Here is a 27,748-nt window from a genome sequence, read left to right as displayed (position 1 = left end):
AGACAACCCACAGGATGGGAAAAATATTTGCAAATTATGTTATCTGATAAGGGACTTAGAAAAACTTATTACAACTTAATAACAAAGACAAGTAATTCAGTTAAAATACAGACAAAGGATATGAATGGATATTTCTCCCAAGAAGATACACAAATGGCCATTAAGCATATGAAAAAATGCTCAACATTATTAGCTATCAAAACCATATCAAATAAAATCAAAACCATGACAGGATATCATCACACACCCACTAGGACGGCTATACTCAAAAGGAAGATGATAGCGTCAGGAGGATATGGAGAAACCAGAACACTCATACACTGCTGTGAGCGATATAAGATGATGCCGCTACTGAAGTAAACAGTCTTGCAGCAGTTCCTCAAAAGGTTACACAAAACTACCCTATTATATGACCTGGGAGTTACACTGTTCCACTCAAGATAAATGAAAACCTATGTCCACACAAAAACATGTACAGGAATGTTCAAAGTAGCACTACTTATGAAAAGACAAAGCAGAAATTTTGTCCATCAACTGATGAATGGATAAACAAAAGGTAGTATCATCCACAGTGGAATGTTGTTTGATAATAAAAAGGCATTAAGTACTGATACACGGTACAACATAAAGGAACCTTGAAATTATATGCGAAAGGAAAGAAGCCAGTCATAAAGGATCACGTGTTACATGAGCCCACGTTTATGAAGTCAAATCCATAGAGACAGAGCAGATGGTGGTTGTATAGGTCTGGGAGGAGTTGGGGAGGGGCAGGGAGGGGGAATGACCAGTAAGGGGCACAGGGCTTACTTCTAAGGTAACGAAAGTGTTCTAAAATGGATCTGGTGATGGATACACAACTCAAATATATTAAAAGCCACTGAGTCTGTAGGTGAATCATACAGTGTGTGAACTGTATTTCACTAAAGCTGTTATTACACACACATACACATGAAGAGGGAAGTAAGGTGGGCGAATCAAGCATTGAGCAGCCATGTTTTGATGAATAAAAGGGGGCTGAGTGACCAGTAACTCTAAGTGAGCATGGCTCTGAGCATCTTTAGAGACAACCCAAGAGAAACCTACAGTTAAAAGGTTATCTCCTTTTGTGATAAAAGGAAAACACTCGAGTGTCTAGAGAGGTTCTCTCCTTACATTCTCATCTAGAGTAGGGGTTAGCCATCTTTTTTTCTGTAAGGAGCTAGAGAGTAAATATTTTAGGCTTTGCAGGTCACATATGGTCTCTGTCATAAAGTCTCACCCTCCCCACCCCTACTTAAAAATGTTAAAACAAAAACTGTTCTTAGCTCTAGGGCAGTACAAAGACAGGTTGCTGGCTGGATTTGGTCCACAGGTCTTTCTGGAGAATATATGCTGTATCATGCATATTTGTTTGTAACATTGATGGTTTCACCAGAAACAGGAAAGAAAAATCCTGGTTTTTTTTTAATATCAATAGATAAAAATCAAGGAACAGGAATATTCTAAGCACCAGATCCTCTTTGCCTCCTATATTCTATAACTAACTTCAGTCCTTCCTGCTATAATGTTATGCCACTTCTTGCTCTGAGGCTAGAGAGAATAGTCACCTGCTCCACCAGCCCTTACTCTGGATCTCAGTAGTGGGCCAGGAAGCTCCATCCTCTCCCTCTGTGCTTCTTACCATTAAGGCAGCGCCTACGATACTTGTGGTAGACGTGTTGTGTGAAGCCGTTTTCCTTGAGCAGCTCGTGGGAAGGATGCTGGAACTTGGGCAGCGACTGAGGGGTACAGCCATAGCTGCCAACTGCAGGCGTGCCTTCTGAGGGACTGGAGCTGCAGAGACCATGAAACAGAGTGTCACCAGGTTCCCCAGAGCAGCCAACTATCAGATAGGAGGGTCCCTCTGGTTCCTTCCAGCCTTCAACATTCAGCCTCTCAGTGTAACAAAGAAGCCCAGCTACTGTACTAGACCCTTAGTTAACTATATGCATGGATCTCACTTTTATCCATGGGTCTCACTTACTCAACCAACCTTTGGATGTTTTTTTAACAGTGAGGACATTGGGGCTCACAGAGACTGGGAGTCTTGCCCTGTCACAGAGCTAATATTTAACATCTCAGATCTGTACAATGCCCAAACCTGAGCTTTTAGCTGTGTATTTATCCCATGTTAACATTTAACTTTCCTTAACGAGCTGTAATGGGTTAACCCATCCATATTTTTTGTAAAACCACCATCTACCTTTGCAGGAAATAAATAAGAGTGCATAGGTCAGTGGCTCCCAGACCTGCTCTGGAATTCAGAACACTGGGGTCATTTTCCTGAGAATAAATAAAAAGGAATCCAGGCCCTACCCCGAGAAGCTGTGTCCAGCAGACACAGCTGTACTTTTATTCAACTCCTGAGCTATCCAGAGGGAGGCAGCAGATAGGCATGTCTGAAATCAACTGAACTGACCTCCCATGAGAATGCCATGTAGCCACCACACTTCAGAAAGCAGCCTTCCTCTCCCCAGGATCTGGATTAAGCTCTCTAGACTACTCCTGGTTTTTTGGATTTGGATGAGGGCCCCTTCCTTAAATTTTCCTTCATTTGCAGACCAAAGAGGTATTCTTGTCTTGGTCTCATCACTGTCATGGCTCTGCTGCCCTCCCTGCAGTCAGCCTGACCCCCTCTCCCACGGCCCACACCTGATGGAAGCAGTCCGGGGCCTGTGCTCGCGGGAATCCATCACCCAGCCCACGTGACTCTCCAAAGGTGGGTTCGAGCTGTGTCTTGTCTTCCTTTTCCGAGGCGTCTGCAAAGGTCAGTGTGGGATTTGTTAATATACAGTCATACTCATGTGAATCTGAGGAGCATCAAGTATTTGTAAGATTACGATACCCTCCTAAAGTCTGAGTTATCTCACAATTTACAAAGCATTTTCATATCTAGTCTCACGTGATGTCCACAGCTGTAAGGAAGAGCTGGCACACCTACTTGACAGGTGACAAAATTGAGGCTTGTGGGTGATGTGATCTGCTCAAGGACCTGTCAGTTCTCCTTAGATCTTATCATGGCTGCTTGGGCCACCACTCCCAGCCCCCATTCCACACTGCAGATGGGGTCACTCAATCCCAGTGGGCCCAGTAGCCTAAGAATACGGAGCAGGTGGGCGTGGGGTGGGGGTATGTGGTACTTTCTTAGCTCATGACAAGGGAGAGAAGCAGAGCCCTGGAAGGCAGTCAAGTGAGCCCAAGACTTAGTGGCTTAGCATCAACGCCTCACCTTAGCATCCAGTGTTCGACCTTCCTTCACCACTGGATAAAACCGCGATGTCTGGCTTGAATCTTTGAGCTGCGGTGTCCGGGGTGTGCGGGGGGTCCTGGCATTGCGGTAGTTTGGCGACTCTGGGACAGTGGTTGGTAGAGAGCGGGCGATGGCGGAAGGTTCGGGAGCACCAAACAGCTTGTTGGCCAGGGCATCAGTGGGAACTGCAGAAGCAGAGCGGTGACAGTGAGCAGAGGTGGGCCGGTGACTGCCTGTCCCCAGAAGCCCCGTCAGACAGCTCCAGACTCTCCCACTCAGGCCAGGGTGGCAGGGGTCATCTCTCACCTTGCTGGAAGCGAGGTGGTCCAGGAGGGACCTCCTGGTTGGGATCCACAGGGGGCTCAGGGGTTAGTGTGTCAAACTGCTCCCGACTGATCATATTGACTTTCTTGAAGTTCTCGACTTCTTGCTACAGAGGACACGAGATGGGTGGGGAAAAGAGGCTGGTAAGAGGACTGCCCTAGCCTGTTTGAGGAATCAAGACAGACAGGAAGTTGAAGAGGGCAGTTCCAATGTCCACATATGTGGAATTCTGGTCCCCGGGCTCTCAGCTGCCCATCACCATGCCTCAACCCCAGGTGCCCAGGGGTTGAGTGTGCTCACCCAGCAGGGCTGAAGACTTGCCCAGCCCTCCCTGCAGCAGCACTGAGGTCAGAACTCCAGCCCCCCAGGAACCTGCTATAGCCTCCCCTCCCTAACTCTCTTCCTGCAATTCTCTCATTTCGAAACACATTACTAGTACCACTCACTAGAGAGGCTCACCAGAAGCCGACTGACCACCAGACACATCCACTCTGTAAAATGCCTACTCCTCCAGTTCTGACTGTTTCTAGGCAGCAGTGAGTTTCTAAAAGATCTATCTTTTCTCCATATTCCACACTCAAAAGCAAGTTCCTCAAAAGGCCTTTAAACTTTAATACATGCCTAAATATTTAAGAACAGAAATGAAAATCCAATCTTATTCTTCACAAAAGTGTCTAGCCAACCTCTGAAATTAAACACGGATGATCAAGAAGCAGGATGATCCCCTCTCACATGGGCAATTTACAGTGTTTATACACCTCTTCTCATTCTTAATATCCCCCACAAGGAGTGTCAATCGTCACTCCCTTTTATTAGATGAGGACGCTGAGCTTCTGTGCCCAAGGCCATGCGCTCGTCAGCTTTCCTCTGCCTCACGTCACAGCACCCTAGGCCCCCACCACCACTATGCCCAAGGCTCACCTTGATCTGGGAATACTCAGGTTCGAACTTCTCAGTCCACAGGTCCTGCTCATAGTAGAAGAGGCCATCATTAATGACCTTGGCCAGCTCAGCACTCATCTTGGCACGCGAGGTGTGGTTGCCAGTGCGGTCGCCCCCTGGGTGCCGGCGCATGTAAGGTGGTGTCTGAGTGACAATGAGGATTTTGTTGACATCCCGGTCATCAATCTCATAGTCAGAGTCCTCATCAGACCAGGCGGTAAAGGTATTCTTCCGTCCATCCATCTGCTCCATTTCCTCATCAAACAGGAAATCCAGTTCCTCTTGCTCATCTTGATCCTTGGACATTAGCTGCTGAGAGGGCAGATGCTGAGGCAGAGTGGTCGAGTGAACAAACCTGGGTTCCTCTGACTTCTAAAATGGGGGGAGACCAAAGAGAGAGAGAATCACCAGGAAGTCCTTAGGCCAGGCTGTCACCGTCCCGAGAGAAGCCCTGACCCCTCAACACGGCACTGCTACATCTGCAGCCCTGATAACGACACCCAGTCAGGCTGTCAGCACTGGAGTCACTCGCGAAAAAAGGATGTCCCGTACGACTCTGGGTTCCTCCACTCACAGTTCACATCAGTCCTTCACAAACACTGAGACGACAAGCTCCCTGTGTGTACAGACTGCACTCTCATTTACCTAAATACACACCCCTCCACAGCACCTGGCCTCCGAGCACATACATGAAGAAGTTCAACAGGCTGCTTCATCCTTTTCCCCATCCCCAACTCCGCCCAATAAGCTGGAAGCTTTACCAGGCAAGAACCACAGCTGCCTTGCCTTCCATCGCACCCTCAGAACTTAGATTGGGACCGAACAACAACCCATGTTCAACTATTTGCTAAATGGTAAGAACCCACTGGTACCAGGCCCTGTGACCAGGTCCTTGAACTTATGGAGCTCACAGTTTAGCAGGAGAAAAAGTCAACCAACCAACCAGCCAACTGCAATGTGATGGTCAAGACTATAAATAGGCCTCGTGGGAGTACTTAGGGAGGGGCACTTAAGCAACTGGGGGCGGGACTGGGGACACTCAAGGAAGGCTTCTGTGTAGAAGTGATTATGAAAGGACCTGTTTAGGTAAGCCAGATGAAGGCAGGGACAAAGACTGTAAGAGGCAAAACAGACAAAAAACCAAAAACACAGCATGTCCCAAAGGCAGGAGAAAAAACAAGACTCCTTTCAGCCAAAACAAAGTATTTCAGAGTGTTGATACGCTGAATTATCTGCAAGTTTTTGAGGTAAAACATGTTTACCTCACAGAACATATTTAAACATTAATTCCCTGCTGTGCCAAAAAAAAGCTTTCTGTATAAATCTTAAACTATTCTCTTTTGCAAGGGTCAGGATAGGCCAGGTGGAAGTGGAGGGCTCTAATTCTGGACTGGGGGCTAGGTGTCTTTGGAAAGGCCTTTCCAAAGCCTCTGCAGTCTTAAGGACGGAACTGAACTTTGTCAGGTCCTTGTCACTTACTACCTTCTCTTCACATTCTAGCCTATCTGATACTTCTTGAATAACCAGAACAGACAGGGTTGGGGCTGTGGGGGCAGGAAGGAAATGAGGGAATCGATCACAGTGGTACAATGGAAAAGGGGGCACAGAATTCCATACAAGGTCATCTATCAGGTCTCCTCTCAAGGCCTAGACCAAGGTATCCAAAGAAGGGATGGCAGTGGGCAGGTGAATGGAGAAGTTTGCTCCTCAAATTTTAGTTTCAGATTGAAACACTTCTCTAACAGAAGACTATGTGTGAGCTACTCATATATTGGTCTACTATTTCTAGAGCAATCTAACCCCTCCTTCCTTTCAACCTAAGATAAAGTGAGGCCTTCAGATATTAAAGAAGTTTCCCAAGGTCACCAGCCAACAATGACAGAAGACCTGGGTTCCAGTCTAGACTCTTAACTCTCCAGGCCATGGGTCTGTGCCTTCTCCCTTCCCTTTTCAAAGGATTTGATGGAGTTATATATGAGACAGTGAGGACAAATTCAGGGGGACGGCACTAAATAACGCAGCCACAAGGACTTAGATGAGGCAAAAAGAACAGCCAAGGGGCTTCCCTGGTGGCCCAGTGGCTAAGACTGTGTTTCCACTGCAGGGGGCACAAGTCTGATCCCTGGTCAGGGAACTAACAGCCCACATGCTACACAGACTGGCCAAATAAGGCCCCAAACAAACCCAAAAAAATCAAACAAAAAAACCCAGCCAAGTATTAAGAAACACTTAACTTTCAGTGAGACTGCTGCCAGAGGCTACATGATCTCCTCCTATGAAAAATGCCACTCAGGAACTACAGAGATAGGGCTATCCTGGGGGGTGATCCACTGGAAATGGAAACAGGCCATATCAGCCTTCCTGCACTCACTGGTGACCTGTGGCTTACATCATAACCCTGAACTACCTGGCCTGACTGCTATCCCCTTAGAACACAGAGCTCTGTGCCTATGTGATACCCGTTCCGCACTCTCCAGCCCAAGCCCCTAGAATCCAGGATAGGGGACAGGCCTCACCCACCTTGGGTCGCGCTGGAGAGGGCCGAGGCCTTTTCTTCACTTCAATCCAGTTCTCAGAATCCAGGTCAGGGAGGCTGGCGGACAGGCCCTTGGGCAGCGTCTTTAGGTTGCTGACCTCCTCTGTTTTGGTTGGCACTGGGGTGACCGCACGGGGAGAGCCAGGCGCTGACTCTGAAGGGTAGAAAGGGGAGGTCCTCATCCCTCCAGTCCTCCTTTTCATGCCAGCCCCGAGCAGGACTGCTGGCCGGAAGACAAGGGCAACAAGGAGGCATCCACATGCCAGCAGGGTACCTACCTGTCTCTTTCTGGTAGTGCTGGCGGGGCACAAACTCTGGGCAGTTGAGAAGCTGGGAGAAATCAGTCTGGGAATAATCCACTATCGGGGGACCAGGAAGAGGCCATTTCTCGGGCTCCTCCCTCCTGCGTACTTTTTCCTCAACAATCTCTACCACTTTGCTGTCCTTTAGGGCCTGCAGGGGAGAAGGAGGGAGAAGATGCAGAGGGAAGACGCGGACAGACCAAGATCTTGGAAGCTGGGGCATGACTGAGCCCCATGAGCTCAGCGCAAAAGTCCAGAGTTGGCAGGAGTATAAGAAAACTGGCCCCATCTTCCACAACCAGCAGATGAGTGAGATGTTCAAACTTGTAAGAGGTAACAACATGCAAAACACACTTGCCCTTTGACCCTGCCATTCTACTTCCAAGAATCAATCCGGGGAAATACTTGTATCAACAGGTGACAACATGTATAAGATATGGACAAAAGGCCATTCACAGCAACACTGCCTGTAAAAGGAAAAAACTGGGAACTACCTAAACTTGCCACTACATAGGCAATTTAAACCAGTTATGGCACAGCCATTCAATCCAACACTGCTGCTGCTAAGTCGCGTCAGTCATATCTGACTCTGTGCGACCCCACAGACGGCAGCCCAACAGGCTCCTCTGTCCCTGGGATTCTCCAGGCAAGAACACTGGAGTGGGTTGCCATTTCCTTCTCCATTGCATGAAAGTGAAAAGTGTCGCTCAGTCATGCCCGACTCTTAGCAACCCCATGGACTGTAGTCTACCAGGCTCCTCCGTCCATGGGATTTTCCAGGCAAGAGTACTGGAGTGGGGTGACATTGCCTTCTCCGAACCCAACACTACTCAGGCTTAAAAGTCAGCTTCAAATGTGTTGAGGTGGTTAACAGTCACAAAAACCAGGTCTAGATCAATGAGTTTAAGATCCCACTGGTGTTGGAATTCTTAAGTAAAAACATGCAAATGCACACAAATTTTTCTAGGATTCACAGGTAAAGGGCTACAGGTATCTATCTTGGGGGAAAGGGGGTGAAGTAATGGAGAGTAGAGAAGAATTTTCTTTTTAAAATCTTTTAAATGGAAAAGAAAAACATTTCAACATGTGATAACATACTCTGTTGGTGAGGCTGGGGAAAGAGGCATTCTCATACACTGCTGGTGAGATTGCAGAAAGTATACCCACTAGAAAGGGAATCAGGTAACAGCTAGCAAAATTATATACGCATTGCCCTTCAGTTCAACCATCCCACTCCTACAACAAAGACACACTGGCTAAACTGTGAAAAGATATATATATACACAACTGTAAATAGGAACGAGGAGTATCTCTCTATTACCACTACCACTACTAAGTGCTCAGCTCCCAGATACATTAAGTGAAAGCAAAAAATGGTGAAGAAATACATGTGCTATGTTACCATTCATCTAAGAAAGGGTGAGTATATAATACACAGAGAGGCATTTACTTATTTTTTTTAATGGAAGGATTCAAAAAAGTTTGTTTATAGTAAAAGGGAAAAAAGTATTAAGAAAATCTTTTAAGTTGGACTCTCAACATACCATTTGCCTTTGGAACCACAGAAATATTTTATATAAATGTAAAACAAGTAAGAAATTAGGCGTAAGAAAGCATTCCCAAAAATGTGAGAGCAAAGCAAAATTACTAAAACTAATATGTACACAACCACACAAAAAGTATTTCAACTTAAGAAAATAGTCACTGACTGTATAAATGGAGAAAAAAATCTAGGAGTAGGAGAGATACTGTAAGCATAATGTGTACAGTAAAACAAATGAATAGTTACTCTGATGTTGTTTGGAATCAGGATTTTTGGCATGGCAGAGTAACATAAAAGATCCTTGGGTTAAGTAAAGACACTGGAGAAATATTAACAGAAAATATCAGTGTAATCTCATGATATATTAAAAAAAAAAACCAACCAATCGTAGCAACAATCACCCTACAACTCAGGCTGTGATATCTAAATATCAGAACTACCATTTCTCCAAAATAAAGGACCTAGAGTGTCTTAAAGAAAAAAAAAAAAGGCCATTCCAGATCTGAGGCAACAAAAGTACAAGATGAGCCAGGGTCCCACTGGCAACAATTTGATTTAGCATAATAACTACAATAAATGAAACAAAATGCTTGAATCTACTAGTCTGTAATGATACAAAAACAAACAAAAAAAACAAACTGAAACCTTACCAGTTACCTTTGAAGGTTATTAGGGATCAGCTCATAATTCTGAGAACTGGTTAACAAAGGAAAAGATAAAGCACTTAACTGCCCTTCCTGTACAAACTACACGCTTCTTGGTAACCAAATAGCTGATAAGGCAAAGTACCTCCTTAAAGAGTTATTCCAGAAAACAAATAGACAGACAGACAGAACATACACATTTTATAGTTTCTAATGAAGTAACAGGTAATTTACAGCTTATATGACAAAAAAGAGAACAAGATGAAGCATTCATTAAGTACCACCTGAGAAAACATATCACTATCTATAAAGTATTCTTGACAAGGAGGGAGACAGGAAGGAAAAGACCTGAATCTGATCAGGCCTCTCAATCACTAATTTACAAAAAATTTGGAGTACGGAACATGTAAAATGGTACCAGTGTCCTACGGAAAATTCTACAAGCTGTATAATCTAGCATTCCAACAAAAAACTGCAAGGGAAGAGAGAAGGGAGGAGATATCATAAGACAATGTATTGCTCTCATCTGGATCCTGATTCACAAATTACTGAAAGAAAACTTCTGAAACGGGGTGAATTGGCAACTGAACAAATATTTGGTGATATTAAAGAATTGTTAATGTTTTTACATGTAATAGTGCTACAGTGAGTACTTTTCTTTAACAGGCCTTTATTTTTTAGAGACAGATTAACTGAAACATGGATAAAATGTCAGATAACTGGAGATTTTCTTCAAAGTAATCTGGGAAAGGAAACAGATGAGGAGACAGATGGAATTAAGACTGGCCATGAATTGATAGCTGCTGAGACTGGGTAATGGGCTCATTACACCACTGTATTGACTTTTGTAAAATTTCCATGTCTGATGTCTTCCATGATAAAGGGGTGAGGGAGAGACGGGGAGGAAGGTGAGATAGAGAAGGGAAGGGAACAAGGAGAGGGAGGGAGAGAGGCTGGCCAAACCTTGGAACCTTAGCACAAGTAATGAGATGAGGACTCTTCTGGGGTTCTTGGGCTTGACACAAACTCCAGCTCCTTAAGTAAGGATCTATCTTTCCCCTCTGCCCCAGCCCCAGGGAGGGAGACATACCGCAAAGATGAGTGAAATGTCAGTGGTAAGGGCCTGCACTCGGTGGAAGGACGCAATAAGTGTCATGGGAAGGAAACCGTCAGCATCCATTTTTCTTCGCAGGAAGAAGTCTCGCTCTAAATTGTCCACGCTGAAGTAGTATTCACTAGGTGGAGGGGAGAAGTGTGATTGCTCCATCATGTGTGAACATGCCTTCTTTGTTCTGTACATTCCAGGAACCTCACACAGTCTCTGACCAACCCTGTCCCTCTGTATTTACAATCTTACAGGCTGGAAAGAGATGATGTTATCCTCTCATGGCTCCCTAACCTTGGGTCAAACTGTCTCTCTCTGCCCTTCAGCCTCTTGGTACACCTGACAAGCTCCTCATCCTCTAAAACCCAGTCCCAATACTGTTGGTCACTTTCTCTTCTGCTCCTAAACTGCTTATCACACTCCATTGCAATGATCTCTTTCCTTGTATGGCCCCCCCACTGGACTGGGAGACAGTTCACTAGAGAGGTTAGGAGTTAAGGTTTTGCAAGTCAGACAGAAACAGACTGAAATCTGTGCCTTGTCACTTATTAGTTGGGCAGTCATTGGGCCTGCTTGCTTATCAATAAAAAGGGGATAAAACCCAGCTCATAAAAATAGGTAACTCTGTAACTAAGAGAATGCCTATAAAGCTGAGCACTGAGCCTCATCAATGAGGACTCAGTAAATGTCTATTTGCATTCTGACAATGCTGCCATTACAAATAGAGGCCCAAGGGAACAGAATCTAGACATTTTCGTTCCTTTTAAAAACATTAACTGATTCATTTTTAAAACAGAAGTACAGTTCTCTCAAGTTATCTTTTTCATCTCCAGCCAGAGGCAGCAACCACTGTAATCCCCCAGAAGGGCCTATACAGCCTTATTCCGTCCTCAGGCACCCCCCAACCCCACCCATGTCTCCAGAAGGAAGACGCCTGTCCACTCACATCTGGCGTTTGATGTAGTCTTTAAGCAACTCCTGGTCCACGCTGTAAAGCTCAGCGCTGCTGACATTGTCAAAATAGTAGGTGATGTTGTTCATGTACTTGGGGGTGCGAGGCCCCTCCGCACCATCAAACTTTCGGTAGCCAAACTGGTAGTCAAAATGCGCTATGGGAGGAACAAGCACCATGAGAGAGAGGAAATCCCCACCCACCGCCCCCACTGAACTCCCTCAGACATCCCGGAGCCCAAAGGGGCCTCACGTACTTCGAGTGCCACCCCGTCCGCGTCCCCGTCCGCGACCACGCCCCCGTCCACGGCCACGGAAGGAAGCCCGCGCCCCACCAGCCCCATCACTCTTCACACTCGATGTCTCATCCTGGTCATGCCAGGCAGGCTCCGATTTGGTCTCTGGTTGCCAGGCTGGAGTGGGGGGGGCCACGGGCACGTAGGTGACAGGCTCAGACCCTATGGGGAGAGAGGGCATCAGGTCAGGCCTGAGGGTGACCCCCAGGCCCAGGCCCTCCATAGTGGGAGCGCATACCTTTGATCTCCCCGCGGTTGGTGGGGGTGTGTCGTGGCTCTGGAGGACGAGTAGGGCGTGAGACCAGTTTCTCTCTGGGCACTTCAGGCTTCATGTCTATTTGCAACGGAACCCACTTGTGTTTGTTCCCTGGAGGATAGCGTGGGCACAGGAAAGGCTTGAAGGAGAGGCCCCTCCTGCCCACCTCTACCCCCAATCCTCTGTCCCTGGCAGGGCTTTTACTGCCCCCTGGTCACCTCGGGCAAACTCCTTTCCCTCACTGGACCTCATTTTCATCCCTGAAATAAGAAGGCGGTGGACTTCAATGTGATGGACACTCTTGGTTGACTCCCAACACCGATTTCTCCAGAGCACACCATCTACAGCCAGACACATGGCAGCCTGGAATCAAGACTGCACCTCCAGGCTCCCCTAGATACATGCCAAGGAGAGCTGAGTGGAAGCAGTCAATTCTAGGGTGCATCCCTAAAAAGCAAGGAGCTATTCTCCCCTTTCCCCATCCTGCTAAGTAGAGTGAGTCACCTGGGATGAGAAGAGCCAACACGCAGCAAGACAAAGGAATCAAAGAGCTGCCATTATAGGCCTGGCCTACTTCTACCAAGCTCTCAAGTGAAAGAAACAATCTTCCATATTGGCTGAACCACTGTTCCCTCTAGATACATATGACAGCAGCCAAACCTGTATCCTAGCCATCTCAGCCCAAGCAATGGGATCGCCTGTATTTAAATGAAATCTAACACAAGGCAGCAATACGTCAACAGACACCAAGAACGCGCTGAGGGAGGGACCGCCTGTCTTCTGCACTGCTTGAACCCCAGTGCTGAGGACAGGGCTTTCCAAATGCTGGTTATAGGAAAAGAACTGATGGACAGATAGTTAGAAGGAAGCTTGATGGCCCAGCAGCCTACACCCATCAGACTCTCAAGCACTTCTGGGGGGCTCCTGAAATTGCTCCAGCAGCCCTCGAGTTCTCACATTTCCTGATTCTGCCTGCTACCTTCTCCCAAGTTCTGCTCCAAGTCACTCACCTTTCTTCTTCTGTCCCCCTCGCTGGCAGTCCTCGTCCCCATTCTTCTCCTCCCCTGATTCATCGGATTTGGTTTTCGGGCTCTCCTTACTATCGCTCCCCTCTCCTTTCTCCTGTTCCTTCATGTCCTTTTTGGGTGGTAGCTTGCGGGTAGGCTGAGACTTGTGGGCCTGTGGCTGCAGCAGGAAGCAGAGGAACAGGGAGGTGATGTGCATCTGAAAGCCACTCAGGATGGGAAGGAAGGGAGCTCCCTGTCACCGGAGCACGTGATGCAGGTTGGGGTGGATGTATCCTGTAGCCCTGTTTTCACGCCTGACATGCCTTTGCTGGGAAGAGTGGTCAAACAGGCGAGAGGCAGAGGACAACCCGCCTCTCCAGGTCCCTTAAGTCTAAATGAGAGAGACAACCCGTCGACGTGGGCTGTGGCCTGCAAAGGCTAGCTGTTTACTCCCTACAACAGAACCATATGGTCTGAATCACCAGTGGGATGGAGGAGACACTGGCCTCTGGTCTGTCCACACCAATCCTGTCTGTGAACAAAGCCCACTGGCCCAAGCCAATGAGAGATCTTGCTGTCAGCCCAGGAAAAAAGATGCTGGTGGGGAAAGGACTGACCAGGGGTCCACCTTCTGCTGGGGCTTAGGAAAGCTACGTCAGCTTCCCCATAACCTGCGGTCTAGAGGTGGGTACCTGCCCTAATGACCATTCTGCTGCACTCACAGGCAATCCAAGTGGAGAACACAGGTTTTAGAACATGACACACTGATTTTCAATCCCCGCCTGGCCATCAAGGACTAGTGATTAACCTCCCCTCCCGGCCTCAGTGGCCTCATCTGTAAAATGGGAATTACTGAAGGGCCTATCTAGGAGTCACCGAGGATTAGGTGAAATGGTGGATAAATGGCACTTGGCAGTCTGTGTCACACAGCAAGGGCTCAAAGGATGATTCTTAGCTATTTCAATGTTGCCCATATTTTCCAACCACTCGTTCTAAAAAACAGAAAATTAACACCCGAGGCACTGAAAGCTTGAGGCCAAATGTGAACATGTAGATGGAGTTCAAACCCGCCCATCCCTCCCCACAGACTCACCTGCACACTCTTATGGGCTATCTCTCCAGGTGTTGGCCAGTTGATTGCATCTCCAAAGTCACCAACCTACAAGGCACATTCTGTGAGGGTTCCAGGGTAACCCTGCCTCCACCATTCAGGCCCTCATCCAAAATACAGCTCCACCAAGAGATCATAAGCCAAAACCAGTCTGTCCACGAGAACTATCCACAACAAAGACCCAGAAAAAGTGCCTCTGCTATTCAGAAATCCCCTGCAGCCCAGAAGCACTCACTACAACAGAAAAGAGGCTACCACTTCCATCCAGGAAGCCCACCCCCACCCCTGGGTTGCCAACTCATATTTCTTACCTTGCCACCTTTGCGTGGTTTAGGAACTGCTGCCCTCACCACCTTTGCCGGGGCAGAATGTTCTGTGGAAGAAAGAAAGGAGACGTGGTTATACAGCACCCCTCAGAGAGGGCCCTGACCAGCTCCTCACCCTCATCACTGCCCCATGCCACCAAGCAACCTGTAGGTTCCCAGACAGAAGACGTGGTGGACAGAAGAGGGACACGTGCTCAAACCCTGCTTTCTGAAGAAATTACGTAAAGTGAGATCATGGAAGAAGCAGACAGCCCAAACCCCAGGAATTCAACACTGGTCTCTCACAGCTCTTACCCTCTTGTGTAAGGGGGACTGAGGCCTGGAGACCCTAGGTCCATGGCAGGATTTGCTCTATAATCCAGGGCTCCTGAATCACAGCAGATCCCATAAAGGAATCTGAAAGGCTCTCTCTAGCTCAAACGTTCTAGAAGTCTTCGTGTGAGTAGACTTAGGAAGGCAAGACAAAAACCCTAAGTGGGCAACCAAGAAGTCCAAGACCTCTTCTAAGGCATGTGCATCAGAGCCAGCTCTGTCCTCAGTGATCTGTGGTCACCAACAGGAAGATGTGCCTGTCTTCCAAGTTTCCAGAGGAAAAGTAAGACCATCACCCCCTACATTTGACTCAATGGTTCCACCTTCAGGAATTTATCCTAATGATACAAATTAGACAAACGTTTAGGCTTATGTGCAAAGATGTTGAAAGAGCTATTCATAATTTCAAAAACACTGAAAATAATGTCTAACAGTAGGGAACTGGCTAAATAAAAGTTGAGCAACTTCCAGAGTGTTCTTAAATGATAATGATCTCTACTGATATGAAAACATAAACACAGTAATGAAAAAAAATTATAATCCTATTTTTGTAAAATAAATTGAAAAGGTATACATACAAATACACATAGTAGGAACTCTGGAAGACATATAACCAAATATTACCAGGACCTAAGTAGTATCTTTGGGCTTCCCTGGTGGCTCAGACGGTAAAGCGTCTGTCTGCAACGCAGGAGACCCGGGTTCGATCCCTGGGTTGGGAAGATTTCCTGGATAAGAAAAGGGCAGCCCACTCCAGTATTCTTGCCTGGAAAATCCCATGGACCGTGGAGCCTGGTAGGTTACCGTCCACGGGGTTGCAAAGAGTTGGACACGACTGAGCGATTTCACTTTCACTTAAGTAGTATGTTTACAGTGATTTAATTTTGTTTGGGATTCTCCAGTAGTTTCGACCAGAGCAGAGAAGAGCTTTCTATTTTTATTACTTTTAATTTTATTTTTTGGCTGTACTGCGCATCACCCAGGGTCATAGCTCCCTGACCAGGAATTGCACCTGCAGCCCCTGCAATAGAAGTGCAGAGTCTTAACCACTGGCAAGCCAGGAAAATCCAGGGGCTTTTGGGGAAAAAAAAATTTTTTTTATAAGGAAGTGGCTCTAATAAGTCTGGTCCTTTCTACACCTATACTTGTTTTTCCAAGTTGGTTCTGAAGACCAGGAGTTTCTGAACCCTTCCTTCCCAGAGACCCACAGGATAAGATACAACCCGGGACTCTGCTCACCCATCCCTTTGCCTCCATTGTTGGCCAGCTATGCCAGGACAAGAGCTGCCCCCAGTCTCTGAGCAGAGAATTTGTCCAGCTGGTCTCAAAAGGAATGTTCCACTTCTTGATCAGACGCATGTTCCCTTAATGAGAAGAGAGTCCTTGCCTGATTCCTAACTGGGAGGCCACTGAATTCTTGGCTTCCACCCCATACTGGAGCCACTGCCTCAAGACATTCCACATGCTAAAGGAGAGCTGGGGCTCTATAACCCAAACCACAGCATCCCCTATTCCCAGTGCTGGGCAGTGGAGAACCAGAAAATCTCTTTCAGTTCCAAGAGGATGGAGCCTGTAAGCCCAGGGAACTCCGTACTCCACACTGATTCTCTTGCTAACTCCAGTTTGGCCCAGAGCAGCCTAATACCACGCAGCTCCCTGACTAGGACCAGCAGAGGCAGCTGTTAGAAGATCAACTCCCTCGATTACACATGAGCTGTGGCAGTAATTACTTCTCCAGGGACCCAGCCTATAGACCCCAAAAACACTCCCTGCATGCTACCAGGACAAGAGCAGGCCAAAAGGCCAGCACCATCAACGTCATTATCATGAAAGTGGAATGGGAAATCAGATTCAGAGGGCAAAGTGCTCTTGAAGACTACCTAAAAAGGTTTAAGGCAAAGTTTTGTCAGGTCACCGTCTTATTTCCTCTAACAAAAACTCTTTCAAAATTGGGAAGAATCAAATCCTGTAATTACCCTGCCTAACACCTTGTTCAAGATCACAAATGGTAAAGTACCGCTAAAAGTTCAGGCTCTCCTTAATGGGAGTGCCCTGCTTCCACTAAAAGACCCCACGGATTCCCTACTCCCCCACCAATCCCAAGCTGACCAGGGGAATGTGGCTCTCTGGGCACACCCAAAAACCAATCAGTCAGCCCTTTGAGAAGTTTGCTGAAAAGGCCCCATCCCTAGTTAGCCTCCCTCTATCCCAAGGACCCTCAGTACCCTGGTTCCTACTCTGCTCTCAGGTAGGGCCTCGAGCTGCCCCTGCTCTAAGGAAGAATAAAATTCCCCAGAGAGACAGAGAAATACTTAAGGGAGAGAGAACCACTGCTACCTTTAAGCAAAATCCCTAGCTCTGTTAAAAAATCCCGCAGGGCCTAGGGGAATGCAGGAAGGCTCAGATGAGCTATTGTCAGGCCCTGGGGGCAGGCTGGAAAAAAGACTAGGTTTTCTAACTTCAATTACACATCCTTTTCTGGGTCCCCTCCCAACTATCCACCTTCACCAGGCGCATGCACGTGTGTACAAACGTGGGCACACACAGCACAGCTCCACAATATACAGGGCCTAGCATCTAAAATGGCTCCCAATGGAAACCAATCTTTTGTGCAAGAGGCCAGTCCTTATGTCCAGCACCACTAACAGCCACCACTGACCCAAGCCCAGCTCGGGACACACTACACTCACCACCTCGCATGTGCCCAAGAAAACAGCTGTAGGACATGAGAGCAGCAAAAAAGGCCCGTGGTTCTGATTTCTTCCATTCAGACAGGCAACTGAGGCTCCCAAAGGCTAATAAGGGGCTTCCCTAGGGAAGAGCCGGGATGGGCACTAGAAGCCTCAGCTCCCTCTGTCCAGTGCTCCTTCCAGCTCACCAGAGATTCCCCATGTCCACTGGTGGGAAAATGGGTCAAAAAGCTTTCCTGGTATAATCTCAGAGCACCGTCCCGCCATCTCCTGGTGAAGAGTCACTGGTGTCGGGGAGAGGTTCCCAGGCAGAGGTGTGGTGAGGTGGCCCGAGGTGAGCCCAGCACTCAGGGGGAGGAGGATGGCAGGCAGAGGCTCTGTGAGTGTCTCCCTTCTCCATCAAAACAAGCAGAGGTTAGCCGGGATATGGAAGAGGCGAAAATGGAGTCTGCTAGGAGCCAGTACTGAATGTTGTTCCGGGGAGCGGGGGCGGGGGGGTGGGGGCGGTGTCAAGGGGCTTTCTACAAACACACACTCATTCGTGTATTAAATGAAGCACACCAGAATCTCTGTGCAGTGGAGGTGGGGTTTGGGAGGGAACAGGGAGACCAGGAGATTTTTCATGAAGCTCTATCTGATCAGCAGACTCACTATTTTCACTTAAGACTGTGACTGGTGAAGAGAAGGGGAGCTAAACCAATACCCTCCTCTCCTGGAGCCTGGTTCTTTTTCCACACTCTGCGCCCCACCTCCCCCCCAAGAAAGGGGCTGGCTCCAGGGCAGGTCTCCCCAGGAGAGAGGAAAGAAGGAAGGGGGGGGGGGGGCGGGAAATTTGCCTCAGTCCCCAGGGAGGCTGTGGTATAAACCCCTGCCACACCAGAGGAAGGAAGAGCAGAGGGAAGGCCTGAAGTTCCTTTCAGTTGAAGAAATTCAGCCACTCCACCTTTTTCTCAGCACAGAAGAGGAAGAGAGTCTGGCCTCAAGGAGTCTCTGTCAGCCTACAAACAGACCTAAGCCCAAACACACCTGGTGTAAACCCAGGTAAAAACACAAAGTATGGGTGACCCTTGAATAACACAGGGGTTAGGAGCACTCACCTCCAACACGGTCAAAAAATCCAACTTAACATCAGGCAGTACTGCTTTTACATCGAGAATAGCCACATATTAATGGACCCACACAGTTCAAACCTGTATTGTTCAAAGGTCAAGCCCATTTAAAAAAAATTATTTTTCATTTGTTTACTTTTGGTTGCACTGGATCTTCACTGCTGTGTGTGGCAAGCAGGGACTTCTCTCCAGTTGCGCTGAAGTAGCTTCTCTTGCTGCAGAGCACAGGCTCTAGAGTGTGTGGGCTTCAGTAGTTGTGGCTCTCGGGCCCTAGAGCATGGACCAATAGTTCTGGCTCACAGGCTCTGTTGCTCTGCCGCCTGTGGGATCCTCCTGGATTGGGGATCAAACCCCTGCCCCCTACATTTGGTAGGTGGATTCTTATCCACTGTGCAATCAGGGAGGTCCCAACTGTATTTTCTACACTGCTTGCTTCCAGAAGGATCCTAAAGCTGCTGACCCTTTTGGGGAGGGCACAGGGGGAAGCTACCTAGAAGGGCCAGATGTAGGTCTTAAGGAGCAAGGACTTGGTAAACTAGCAAGAAACTAGGGAAGGATTTTGGGGGGGAAGGTATGCGGATATGAGTCAAACTCATCAGGTTACAGAAAAAAGAACTGATAAGAGGGGGACTTCCCTGGAGTCCAGTGACTAAAACTCTGCACTCTTAATCCAGGGTTTGAGCCTGGGTTCGATCCCTGGTCAGGGAACTAGATTCCCACTCTCCAAAGAAGATTGAAGACTCTGAGTGCCATAACTAAGATCTGGTACAGCTAAATAAATGAAGACTGGTAACAGGAAGGGAAAAGCTGGAAATGAAACTGAGGGATGAGTGTGGGTGAAAAGTGAGATGGGGCCGGGCTAGATGGGAGAAGGCCTGAAGGATGGGGCTGGCCAGAGGAACTACTAGGTTTCATGCCTTAGTGCCAGGAGGACAGGGGAAGGCCAAACATTTATTTTGGGGCTGGCATCATCTCTTGGAGATTAGCGAAGTATCTAAAAAGGCTGAATTTACCCTGAGTGCAAAGAACTTCTGCCTTGGGGAACAAGGTCATTTGTTAGGGGCTGCATTAGTGGCGTTCGTACCCGTCTGCTGACCTATTCCTATGGCCATTAGGTCAACTTCTTGAAGAGACAACCACATCCCAGGTGAACTACCCTGGCTCTGTGCTCTCACTGTACTGTGTCAGCTGCCTGGTTACTTATCTATTCTCAACCCGACCCCACCCCCCTTGACAGCAGGTACCAGGCTGCTTTCATAGCAGTGATTCTGGCATCTAGCTCAGGACCTGGCAATACAGCTGAGCTTTGCTGTTCCAAGTGCTAGTTCCTGAGTCTATGGCCTCAATCCTCAGCCTTTATTTTAGCTGGAGCCTTCCCCCAGGCAGAGAAACAAGTGTTCACAGGCACTGCTGGGTCCCAGCGGAACCTAGTCTAGACTCCAATACTCATCAATTGTATAATCTTGGAGACACTCCCTACCAGCCACCCTCCCTGGGCTTCCCTCACCTTCCTCAACTGAACACAGGATATTCCTATCTAGAGGGAGAAGGAAGAGAAGGTAAGATGGCAAGCAATGAGACTTCTCATCAGAGCAGAAGAGATGCTAGCACCAAGCTGTGGCCATAATGTTAACAGTGAGCACTTATGAAATGCCATGCACTGTTCTAACACTGAGTTAGCTCCTCTAACTGGTCTCATTTTACAACTGAGGAAATGAAGGAACACGGTGGAAAGGTTATTTACCAAGATCACAGCCTGCAAGCAACAGAACAGGATTTGAAGTCAAGCAATCTGACTCTAAATCCTGTGCTTTCAACCACTAGCAGGAGGGTCCAATTTACCTCCTCATTGTGGTCAACAGGGCAGACCCTCAAATCGCCCTACACACTGGAGAAAACCAAGGCCCACTACAGGGAAATCTAAGGTCATGGAGCAAGACAAGTGACATTCCTAGGATTGAACAACTGGCAACTTGACAATCCCCTTCTTCCCCACCCAGAGAGAAGCCAAGGGAAACGGACCCCAAACACACCTATCTGGCACCCCACAGTCCTGTGAGGGAAGAGGCGTCCCCTCTAGGCCCACCCTCCAGTTCCCCCATTCCTACCTCTGCCCCAATGAGGGTGGGGGGCAGGGACAGGCATCCAGCTGACACAGATTCTGCCCCAACCACTGCCTGAGAGCTGGAGCCCAGGACCCTCACTGCGGAAGGCAGAGAAACCATTAAGGCAGAGTGCAATGCCAACAGGAGTCTAGATTGTATCACCCACCTGTGCCCGTCCCTCCCAGGCCAGCCTGGGGGCACAGTCAGAAAAGTTTGGTGTATTCTCAGCTGTCATCCAGCCCGGGGGTGCGGTGGGGTCTTTAGAGGAGGAGTTTGGGGACCACCGACTTTTCATCCCATTCCCACTGATCCCAACACCAACCCTACCCCCTCCATGAACACTCATCTAAAGAGTAAAAAAAAAAAAAGCTTTGTTAACCATCCTCACCTTCACTGATTCCTACTGTTGCCACCACTTTTCAGACAGCTCTCTCTGACCAGCTTTCCCACCCTGATTTCCCCCAGACGTGCAGAGGAAACACAGGAGGGGGCTGAAGGGTGCCGTTATGAAAAGGAGTAAGAGGAGAGAGGAAACCTTCAGAAGTCCAGCTCATGGGACTCCGCTCAAAGCAAGCTCCTGAAGAGTCTGCGCCCCTTGGGCCTGGGAGGAGGAGCGCAGGCGGCAGGCTCTGGTCACATGACGCTGCCTGGTCCGGCCCAGCCCCAGTCAACTATCTTTAGCTGGCGGTGACCCTTTAGCCTGCGGTGACTCTCCCTGCCCAAGTAAGCCACCCTGGGGTGGCTGTGGTCACGCCCACTACCAGTACCAATCCCTGAAGTCCTGCCCCAAAGCTAATTAATGATCATCACAGCTGAAATATACCAGCAGCCAGAGAAGCCTCTGGCCTTCAAGGGCCAGCTCCCTGACCCAGCCTTTCTGAAGAGCACATTTGGTTCTAGTTAGAACAGTAATTCTAATAACCACCTTTTACTAAGTGCTGAGTAGGCACCAATAACTGCTCTAAGTTGCTTTGTGCTATTTCATGAAACTGCCTCAAAAAGACATTCCAGTTGCTTGGAAAATGAAACTCAGGGAAGAGACTTGCCCAGGGTCATAGAGTATATATACTGTGTGACATTATTCACAGATCTCAGCATAAATTCTTCTCAAGGCCTTTCTTAATTGCCCAACTAGCAACTCTGGATCAAGTTCTAATTCAGTCTATCATGTGGGGTCTTCAGAGCACTCATGAGCCCCTGAAATGTTTGCATTTGTGTGCATCTCAACCGCACCAGACTAATCAATTACTAAGTCCATACACTATCCACACCAATTGCTCACACGCAGTGGCTCATTTACTTTTCACAACCACGCTAGGAGACAGGTAAGGTGATGATGACTCCCGGTTTATAGATGAGGAAACTGAGGCTCAGAGAGGCCACCTGCCTTAGGTAGACTAAAACCCAGGTACAGCTTGACTCCACCTTGGGCTTCACCAGCCAGCAACATGCCCTATATAGGCAATGACTGGGATTTCCACAAGGGTAGGGATCTTTCTGCATTGCTCACTGGCCCCTGGAACCCAGGACTGCAGCCTGTTCATGGCTGGCCCACAGGAAGTATTTGCTGAATGAAGAATTTTACATCGGTATGGGTGCCTCTCAAAGAACTTCCAGAGCATTCTTCCCTGGGTAGAGAGGTTAATTACCCCTTTGCATTATGTCTGAACAGCACAGCTGTGCAGCCTAGCAGCTGCAAACCTTTGAGTCTAGACCTATGCCCTGTTCTCCTTCAAGTTGGAAGCAGTGTGCTTCAACCCAAACACCAGACATCAGCTGTGGAAAACAGAACAGAGTGTGAGCAGCAAACAAAACAGCCCTGAAACTCCCCGGCGGTCCCCGACTTCAGGCGTAAGCCCCCAGGCCCTGGGCTACATCACAAATCACAGAGCTGGCTGGCGGCGTGGCAAGCGGGGAAGCACAGACACCAGCGCAGAGGGCAGCACCCACTCAAAGGCAGTCGCCACACCACACAGGAATGCAAGCTTATGTTGCCAGAGCATCTGAGTTTTTAAAAAATACAGAAAAATAAACTTGGTGTGGAAGAGTAATTTTCTGCTTTCTAAATACAATCAATGAATTCACATTAAAAAAACAAAACTTTTCCAAGCCATATCCAGCCTGTAGGCTCCTGTATTGCTCTCCTAAGCCCTGAGGGGCAGGCCCATCATCCAGCAGCCAGGCCCTGGATTTCAGAGCCAATCCTCAGGCAGGCTGCAATGCTCTGCTGCCCCACTGACACCATCGTCCTTTATGCAGGAGGCTGCTGACATCAAAGCTCCTTTTTCCTTGTGCCTGTGGTCACCTACCACCTAACACAAACTCATTTTAACTGTCCTAAGTCTAAGGCATTCTTTGCTGCAAGAGGCTTCTGAATCCCCAAGAAACTGCTCTGGATTATCCCTGTTACTGGACAGAAAGGCTGGAAGGGACTTGAGAACTCATGCCATTGTACGGCCAGGAAGACCGAGGCCCAGGAGGAACCAGGCTGTGCCCGCGCCCAGGGAATTGCTGTGAAGCTAGCACTGGACCTCAAGTTGATGCCTTGTGGTTCAGAGTTTTTCCCACAGGTCGGGAGGCCACTCAACAACACAACTACATTAATTCGCAGACTGGGGGGCAGGGCCTCAGGGGCCCAAACATTCCAGGTACTGCTCCCTACACCCACTGATGATGCCTATAATAGACCCAGAAGTCCCCGTTTTTAAGAACAGCTTTTCACATGGAATTGGACTACTTGACAGAAAAGGAGGGGTACTCTGGCTGAAGTGGATCTGGGAGTGTAGGGTCCCACTTTCACCAGCGACCTGACTTCTCCAGGGGAGGCTCTCGGCCCCTCTGGAAGATGTGCGGCAGGCGGGCCCCAAAGGCCTGACCAGCCATCTACCCAGTGAGGCAGGCTGGGCATCCTCACTGATCCTCAGGTTCCTGCTCCCTGAAATGCTCAGATCCCAACAGCTCCAGTCCTGCAGGTTGGGGACATTTGGTAACAGGAAAACTTCAGCAGGAATAGTAGAGACTTGCCAATCGTTCCAGAAGCACAAGGGGAATTGAAGTGCTTGGATAAAGACTAATTCCCCTAACCCAATTTAGCCAGACTGGCCTTGCTCCCCACAAAAGTAGTTGATCTGTTTCTGCTGCTGAGTCTGGGCCAGCCTTGGAGGCCTCGTCATACATAAGAAACCCCAACTGGGACACTGTGGATAAGGAGACAGGCTGCCCTACCAGCAGACTCCACACCCTTGCTGACTGGTGACCTATTCCACTCCCTCCCCCCTTCAACAAATATAGAGGAGACGTGACCCCCTACATTATCCATCTACCCAACCAAGTAGGCCCCTGGGCTAAGAGGCAGGACAGAGCAGCTATCCCGGACTTGGGAGTCCACGTAAACCTAAGAATGCTCTAACCACCAGCTGTCATCAAAATAAGGAACTCATAAAGCCAGGGGAGATGGTCTTATCTGAGCAATTTCTCATGCGGCTTGTAACCTGATAGGCATTAACAGGGCCACAGAGGAATGAAACCCAAGCAGGCAGGTTCTTCAGGAAGCAGAAAAGCACCTGCATGGAAGATCCTAGAGTAAGACTTAACCTCTCATTTTCTGAAACGGTGAAAGGGGTTCATGGTGGCTGCCAGCTCACAGGATTAACAGCTTAAAATAAGGGCAGAGGTAAACAGAAAACTACCATAAATGCATCTTTAAATGCATTTTTTTAATTATTAAAAATAATTATTTAAGAAAATGAGTCAATTACTGAATCTGGTGCTTTAATAAAAATCTTTTTAAAAAGATAACAATTTGCCAGATTTAGCAAATTTCAGGTAAATAACAGTAAATTTTTAGATTAATTATGTCCCATGCAATATTTGGGACACAGAGAAGGCAATGGCATGGCACTCCAGTACTCTTGCCTGGAAAATCCCATGGACAGAGGAGCCTGGTGGGCTGCAGTCCATGGGGTCGCTAAGAGTTGGACACGACCGAGCAACTTCACTTTCACTTTTCACTTTCATGCACTGGAGAAGGAAATGGCAACCCACTCCAGTGTTCTTGCCTGGAGAATCCCAGGGACAGCGGAGCCTGGTGGGCTGCCGTCTCTGGGGTCGCACAGAGTCAGACTCGACTGAAGCGACTTAGCAGCAGCATACTAAAAAACTTATTTGCTGCTTATCTGAAAATCAAATTTAACTAGAGATCGTGTCTTTTTAACAGCGGAATCTGGCCACAGTAGAAAAGAACCACTGCCATGCCCCACAACAGTGAGCCACGTGTCCAGGGCAGGGGCCTGGTGGTCGGGAGACTGACCGGCCCTGGCCCCAGCACTGCAGCCCTTGTCCTTAGGGCCTGGGAGAATTCCCCTCTGGGCGGCTTCAGTTTCTCTACTAAGGACTATGCTTGGGGTGTGAGGATCCAGTCATCTGCACTCCTGACACCTTTTAATTCTATCCTCACACTCACTGATCACCCTAACCACAACCTTAGACGAAGCCAGTTTTCCAAGGGTACAATCCACCTGACACCACTGCTACAAATGACTTGGGCCGTAAGATTTCAGAATGCAAAAAAATTAATTCCCGAGGAGCTTGTCAAAATACAGAATCCTGGGTCCCACTCTCCAGAGATTCTTGCTCAGGAACAGTGGAACCAGGAATCTGCTTAGTAATTCTAAGGTAGGTTTTCTCTGGACATACCTGAAGTTATAGACCAAATGAGTTTCACTTTCTAACTCTGACAGGGCTGACTCAGAACCACAAAATTGCATTTAGTATTTAAAAAATTTTTTACGAAGCATAGTTGATTTACAATACTGTGTTAAAGTTTCACATGTACAGCAAAGTGATTCAGTTATATATATATATTTTCAGATTATTTTCCATTATGTTATTACAAGATATCAAAAATAATTCCGTATGCTATACAATACAGTAATTCTTATTTGCTTACCTATTTCATACATGCTAAGTCACTTCAGTTGTGTCTGAATCTGTGACCCCATGGACTGTAGCTCACTAGGCTTCTCTGTCCATGGGATTCTCCAGGTAAGAATACTGTAGTGGGTTTGCCATTCCCTTCTCCAGGGGATCTTCCTGACCCAGGACCCAGGGATCAAACCTGGATCTCCTGCATTGCAGGCAGATTCTTAACCGCTGTCTGAGCCACCTTGGGAATCACATTTTATGTATGCTGCTGCTGCTGCTAAGTCGCTTCAGTCGTGCCTGACTCTGTGCGACCCCAGAGACGGTAGCCCATCAGGCTCCCCCATCCCTGGGATTCTCCAGGCAAGAACACTGGAGTGGGCTGCCATTTCCTTCTCCAGTGCATCAAAGAGAAAAGTGAAAGTGAGGTCACTCAGTCGTGTCCAACTCCTAGTGACCCCATGGACTGCAGCCTACCAGGCTCCTCCGTCCATGGGATTTTCCAGGCAAGAGTACTGGAGTGGGGTGCCATTGCCTTCTCCTCATTTTATGTATAGCAGTGTGTTAATCTTATACTCCTACTTTATCTCTCTCCTTCCCCCAAGTTTGCTTTCGGTATCTGTGAGGTTGTTTCAGTTTTGTAAGTAAATTCATTTGTATTTATTTAGATTTTACAAAAGTGATATAATACTAGTCTTTCTGTCTTACTTTAGTATGATAATCTCTAGGTCCATCTATGCTGCTACAAAAGGCAGTATTTCATTTTTTATGGTTGATTACTCTTTCACTGTATATATGTACCATCTTTATCCATTCATCTGTCAATGGACACTTCAGGTTGCTTCCATGTCTTGGCTATTATAGTGCTGCTATGAACACTGGGCGGCGGGGGGGTAAGGGGGGAGGTTAATGTGTATCTTTTTGAATTATAGTTTTGTCCAGCTCTGTGCCCCAGAGTGGGATAATTGTATTATACGGTAGCTCTATTTTTAGTTTTTTAAGAACCTTCATATTGTTTTCCTGTGGTGGCTGTACCAGTTTACATTACCACCAACAGTGTAGGAGGGTGTCCCTTTCCTCCATACCGTCTCCAGCATTTATTATTTGTAGACTTTTTGAAGATGGCCATTCTAACTGGTGTGACGTGATACCTCATTGTAGTTTTGATCGGCATTTCTCTAATAATTAGTGATGCTGAGCATCTCTTCATGTGCCGATTGGCCATCTGTGTATCTTCTCTGAACAAATGCCTATTCAGGTCTTGTGCCCACTTTTTTGACTGGGTTGTTTCTTTTTTGATATTAAGCTGTATGAGCTGTCTGAATATTTTGGAAATTAACCCCTTGCAAGTTGCACTGTTTACAAATATTTTCTCCCATTCCACAGGTTGTCTTGTTTATGATTTCCTCTTGTGCAAAAAGCTCTTAAGTTTGATTAGGCCCCATTTGTTTATTTTTGCTTTCGAGGCCAGGGAGATTTTTTAGTATTAGTATTTTAGAACTGACTGGGCTTCCCTGGTGGCTCAGTTGGTAAAGAATCTGCCTGCAATGTAGGAGACCGCCTGCAATGCAGAAGACCTGGGTTCGATCCCTGGGTCGGAAAGACCTCCTGGAGAAGGAAATGGCAACCTACTCCAGTATTCTTGTCTAGAAAACCCCATGGACAAAGAAGCCTGGCAGGATGAAGTCCATGGGGTCACAAAGAGTCGAATATGATTGAGTAACTAAACCACACCATTTTAGAATCAGGGTGTGCTTCTTAAGAAAGGTAGTGGGTACATGGGTTCTTATTCAATGTTTTCTTTTTATATTGTATTAAATATTGAATAATGTCTAAAAAAGAAAAATACACTGCAGAACTATTCTGGTGGAAATGGACCTGAAGTCTCCTTCTTCCCACTTGACGTCCCACTCTTCTGGAGTCCCTGAGCAGAAGGCTGTATACAAACCCCTCACCCTCATGACTGTGGGAACAGGGACCCTGAGCTAGCAGGACTGAAAC

General features: G+C 47.6%; 1 protein-coding gene across 7 annotated transcripts in view; it reads right to left on the bottom strand.

The window, feature by feature from the left end:
- Positions 1 to 27,748, bottom strand: part of LARP1 (La ribonucleoprotein 1, translational regulator) — a 61,839-nt gene that overhangs the window by 7,812 nt on the left and 26,279 nt on the right. The window contains exons 1-16 of one of the 7 annotated variants that reach the window (XM_055559739.1): positions 21,216 to 24,588; positions 20,831 to 20,925; positions 14,597 to 14,658; positions 14,268 to 14,333; positions 13,178 to 13,352; positions 12,150 to 12,278; positions 11,873 to 12,073; positions 11,611 to 11,773; positions 10,650 to 10,794; positions 7,349 to 7,523; positions 7,055 to 7,224; positions 4,514 to 4,906; positions 3,575 to 3,698; positions 3,248 to 3,453; positions 2,671 to 2,777; positions 1,661 to 1,812 (exon numbers count right to left, since the gene is read on the bottom strand). In XM_055559739.1, the coding sequence (XP_055415714.1) occupies positions 1,661 to 1,812; positions 2,671 to 2,777; positions 3,248 to 3,453; positions 3,575 to 3,698; positions 4,514 to 4,906; positions 7,055 to 7,224; positions 7,349 to 7,523; positions 10,650 to 10,794; positions 11,611 to 11,773; positions 11,873 to 12,073; positions 12,150 to 12,278; positions 13,178 to 13,352; positions 14,268 to 14,333; positions 14,597 to 14,658; positions 20,831 to 20,867 (2,305 nt within the window). In that variant the 5' untranslated portion in view covers positions 20,868 to 20,925; positions 21,216 to 24,588. Of the gene's footprint in view, positions 1 to 1,660; positions 1,813 to 2,670; positions 2,778 to 3,247; positions 3,454 to 3,574; positions 3,699 to 4,513; positions 4,907 to 7,054; positions 7,225 to 7,348; positions 7,524 to 10,649; positions 10,795 to 11,610; positions 11,774 to 11,872; positions 12,074 to 12,149; positions 12,279 to 13,177; positions 13,353 to 14,267; positions 14,334 to 14,596; positions 14,659 to 18,858; positions 20,803 to 20,830; positions 20,926 to 20,993; positions 21,187 to 21,215; positions 24,589 to 27,748 lie in introns of those variants that run through there. The other 6 variants (XM_055559755.1, XM_055559748.1, XM_055559769.1 and 3 more) reach the window with 6 other exon arrangements.

Source organism: Bubalus kerabau, chromosome 1 (assembly GCF_029407905.1).
Source record: "Bubalus kerabau isolate K-KA32 ecotype Philippines breed swamp buffalo chromosome 1, PCC_UOA_SB_1v2, whole genome shotgun sequence".
Lineage (NCBI taxonomy): Eukaryota > Metazoa > Chordata > Mammalia > Artiodactyla > Bovidae > Bubalus > Bubalus kerabau.
The sequence above is the reverse complement of the archived record's forward strand: the minus strand, read 5'-3'. Positions and strand labels throughout refer to the sequence as shown.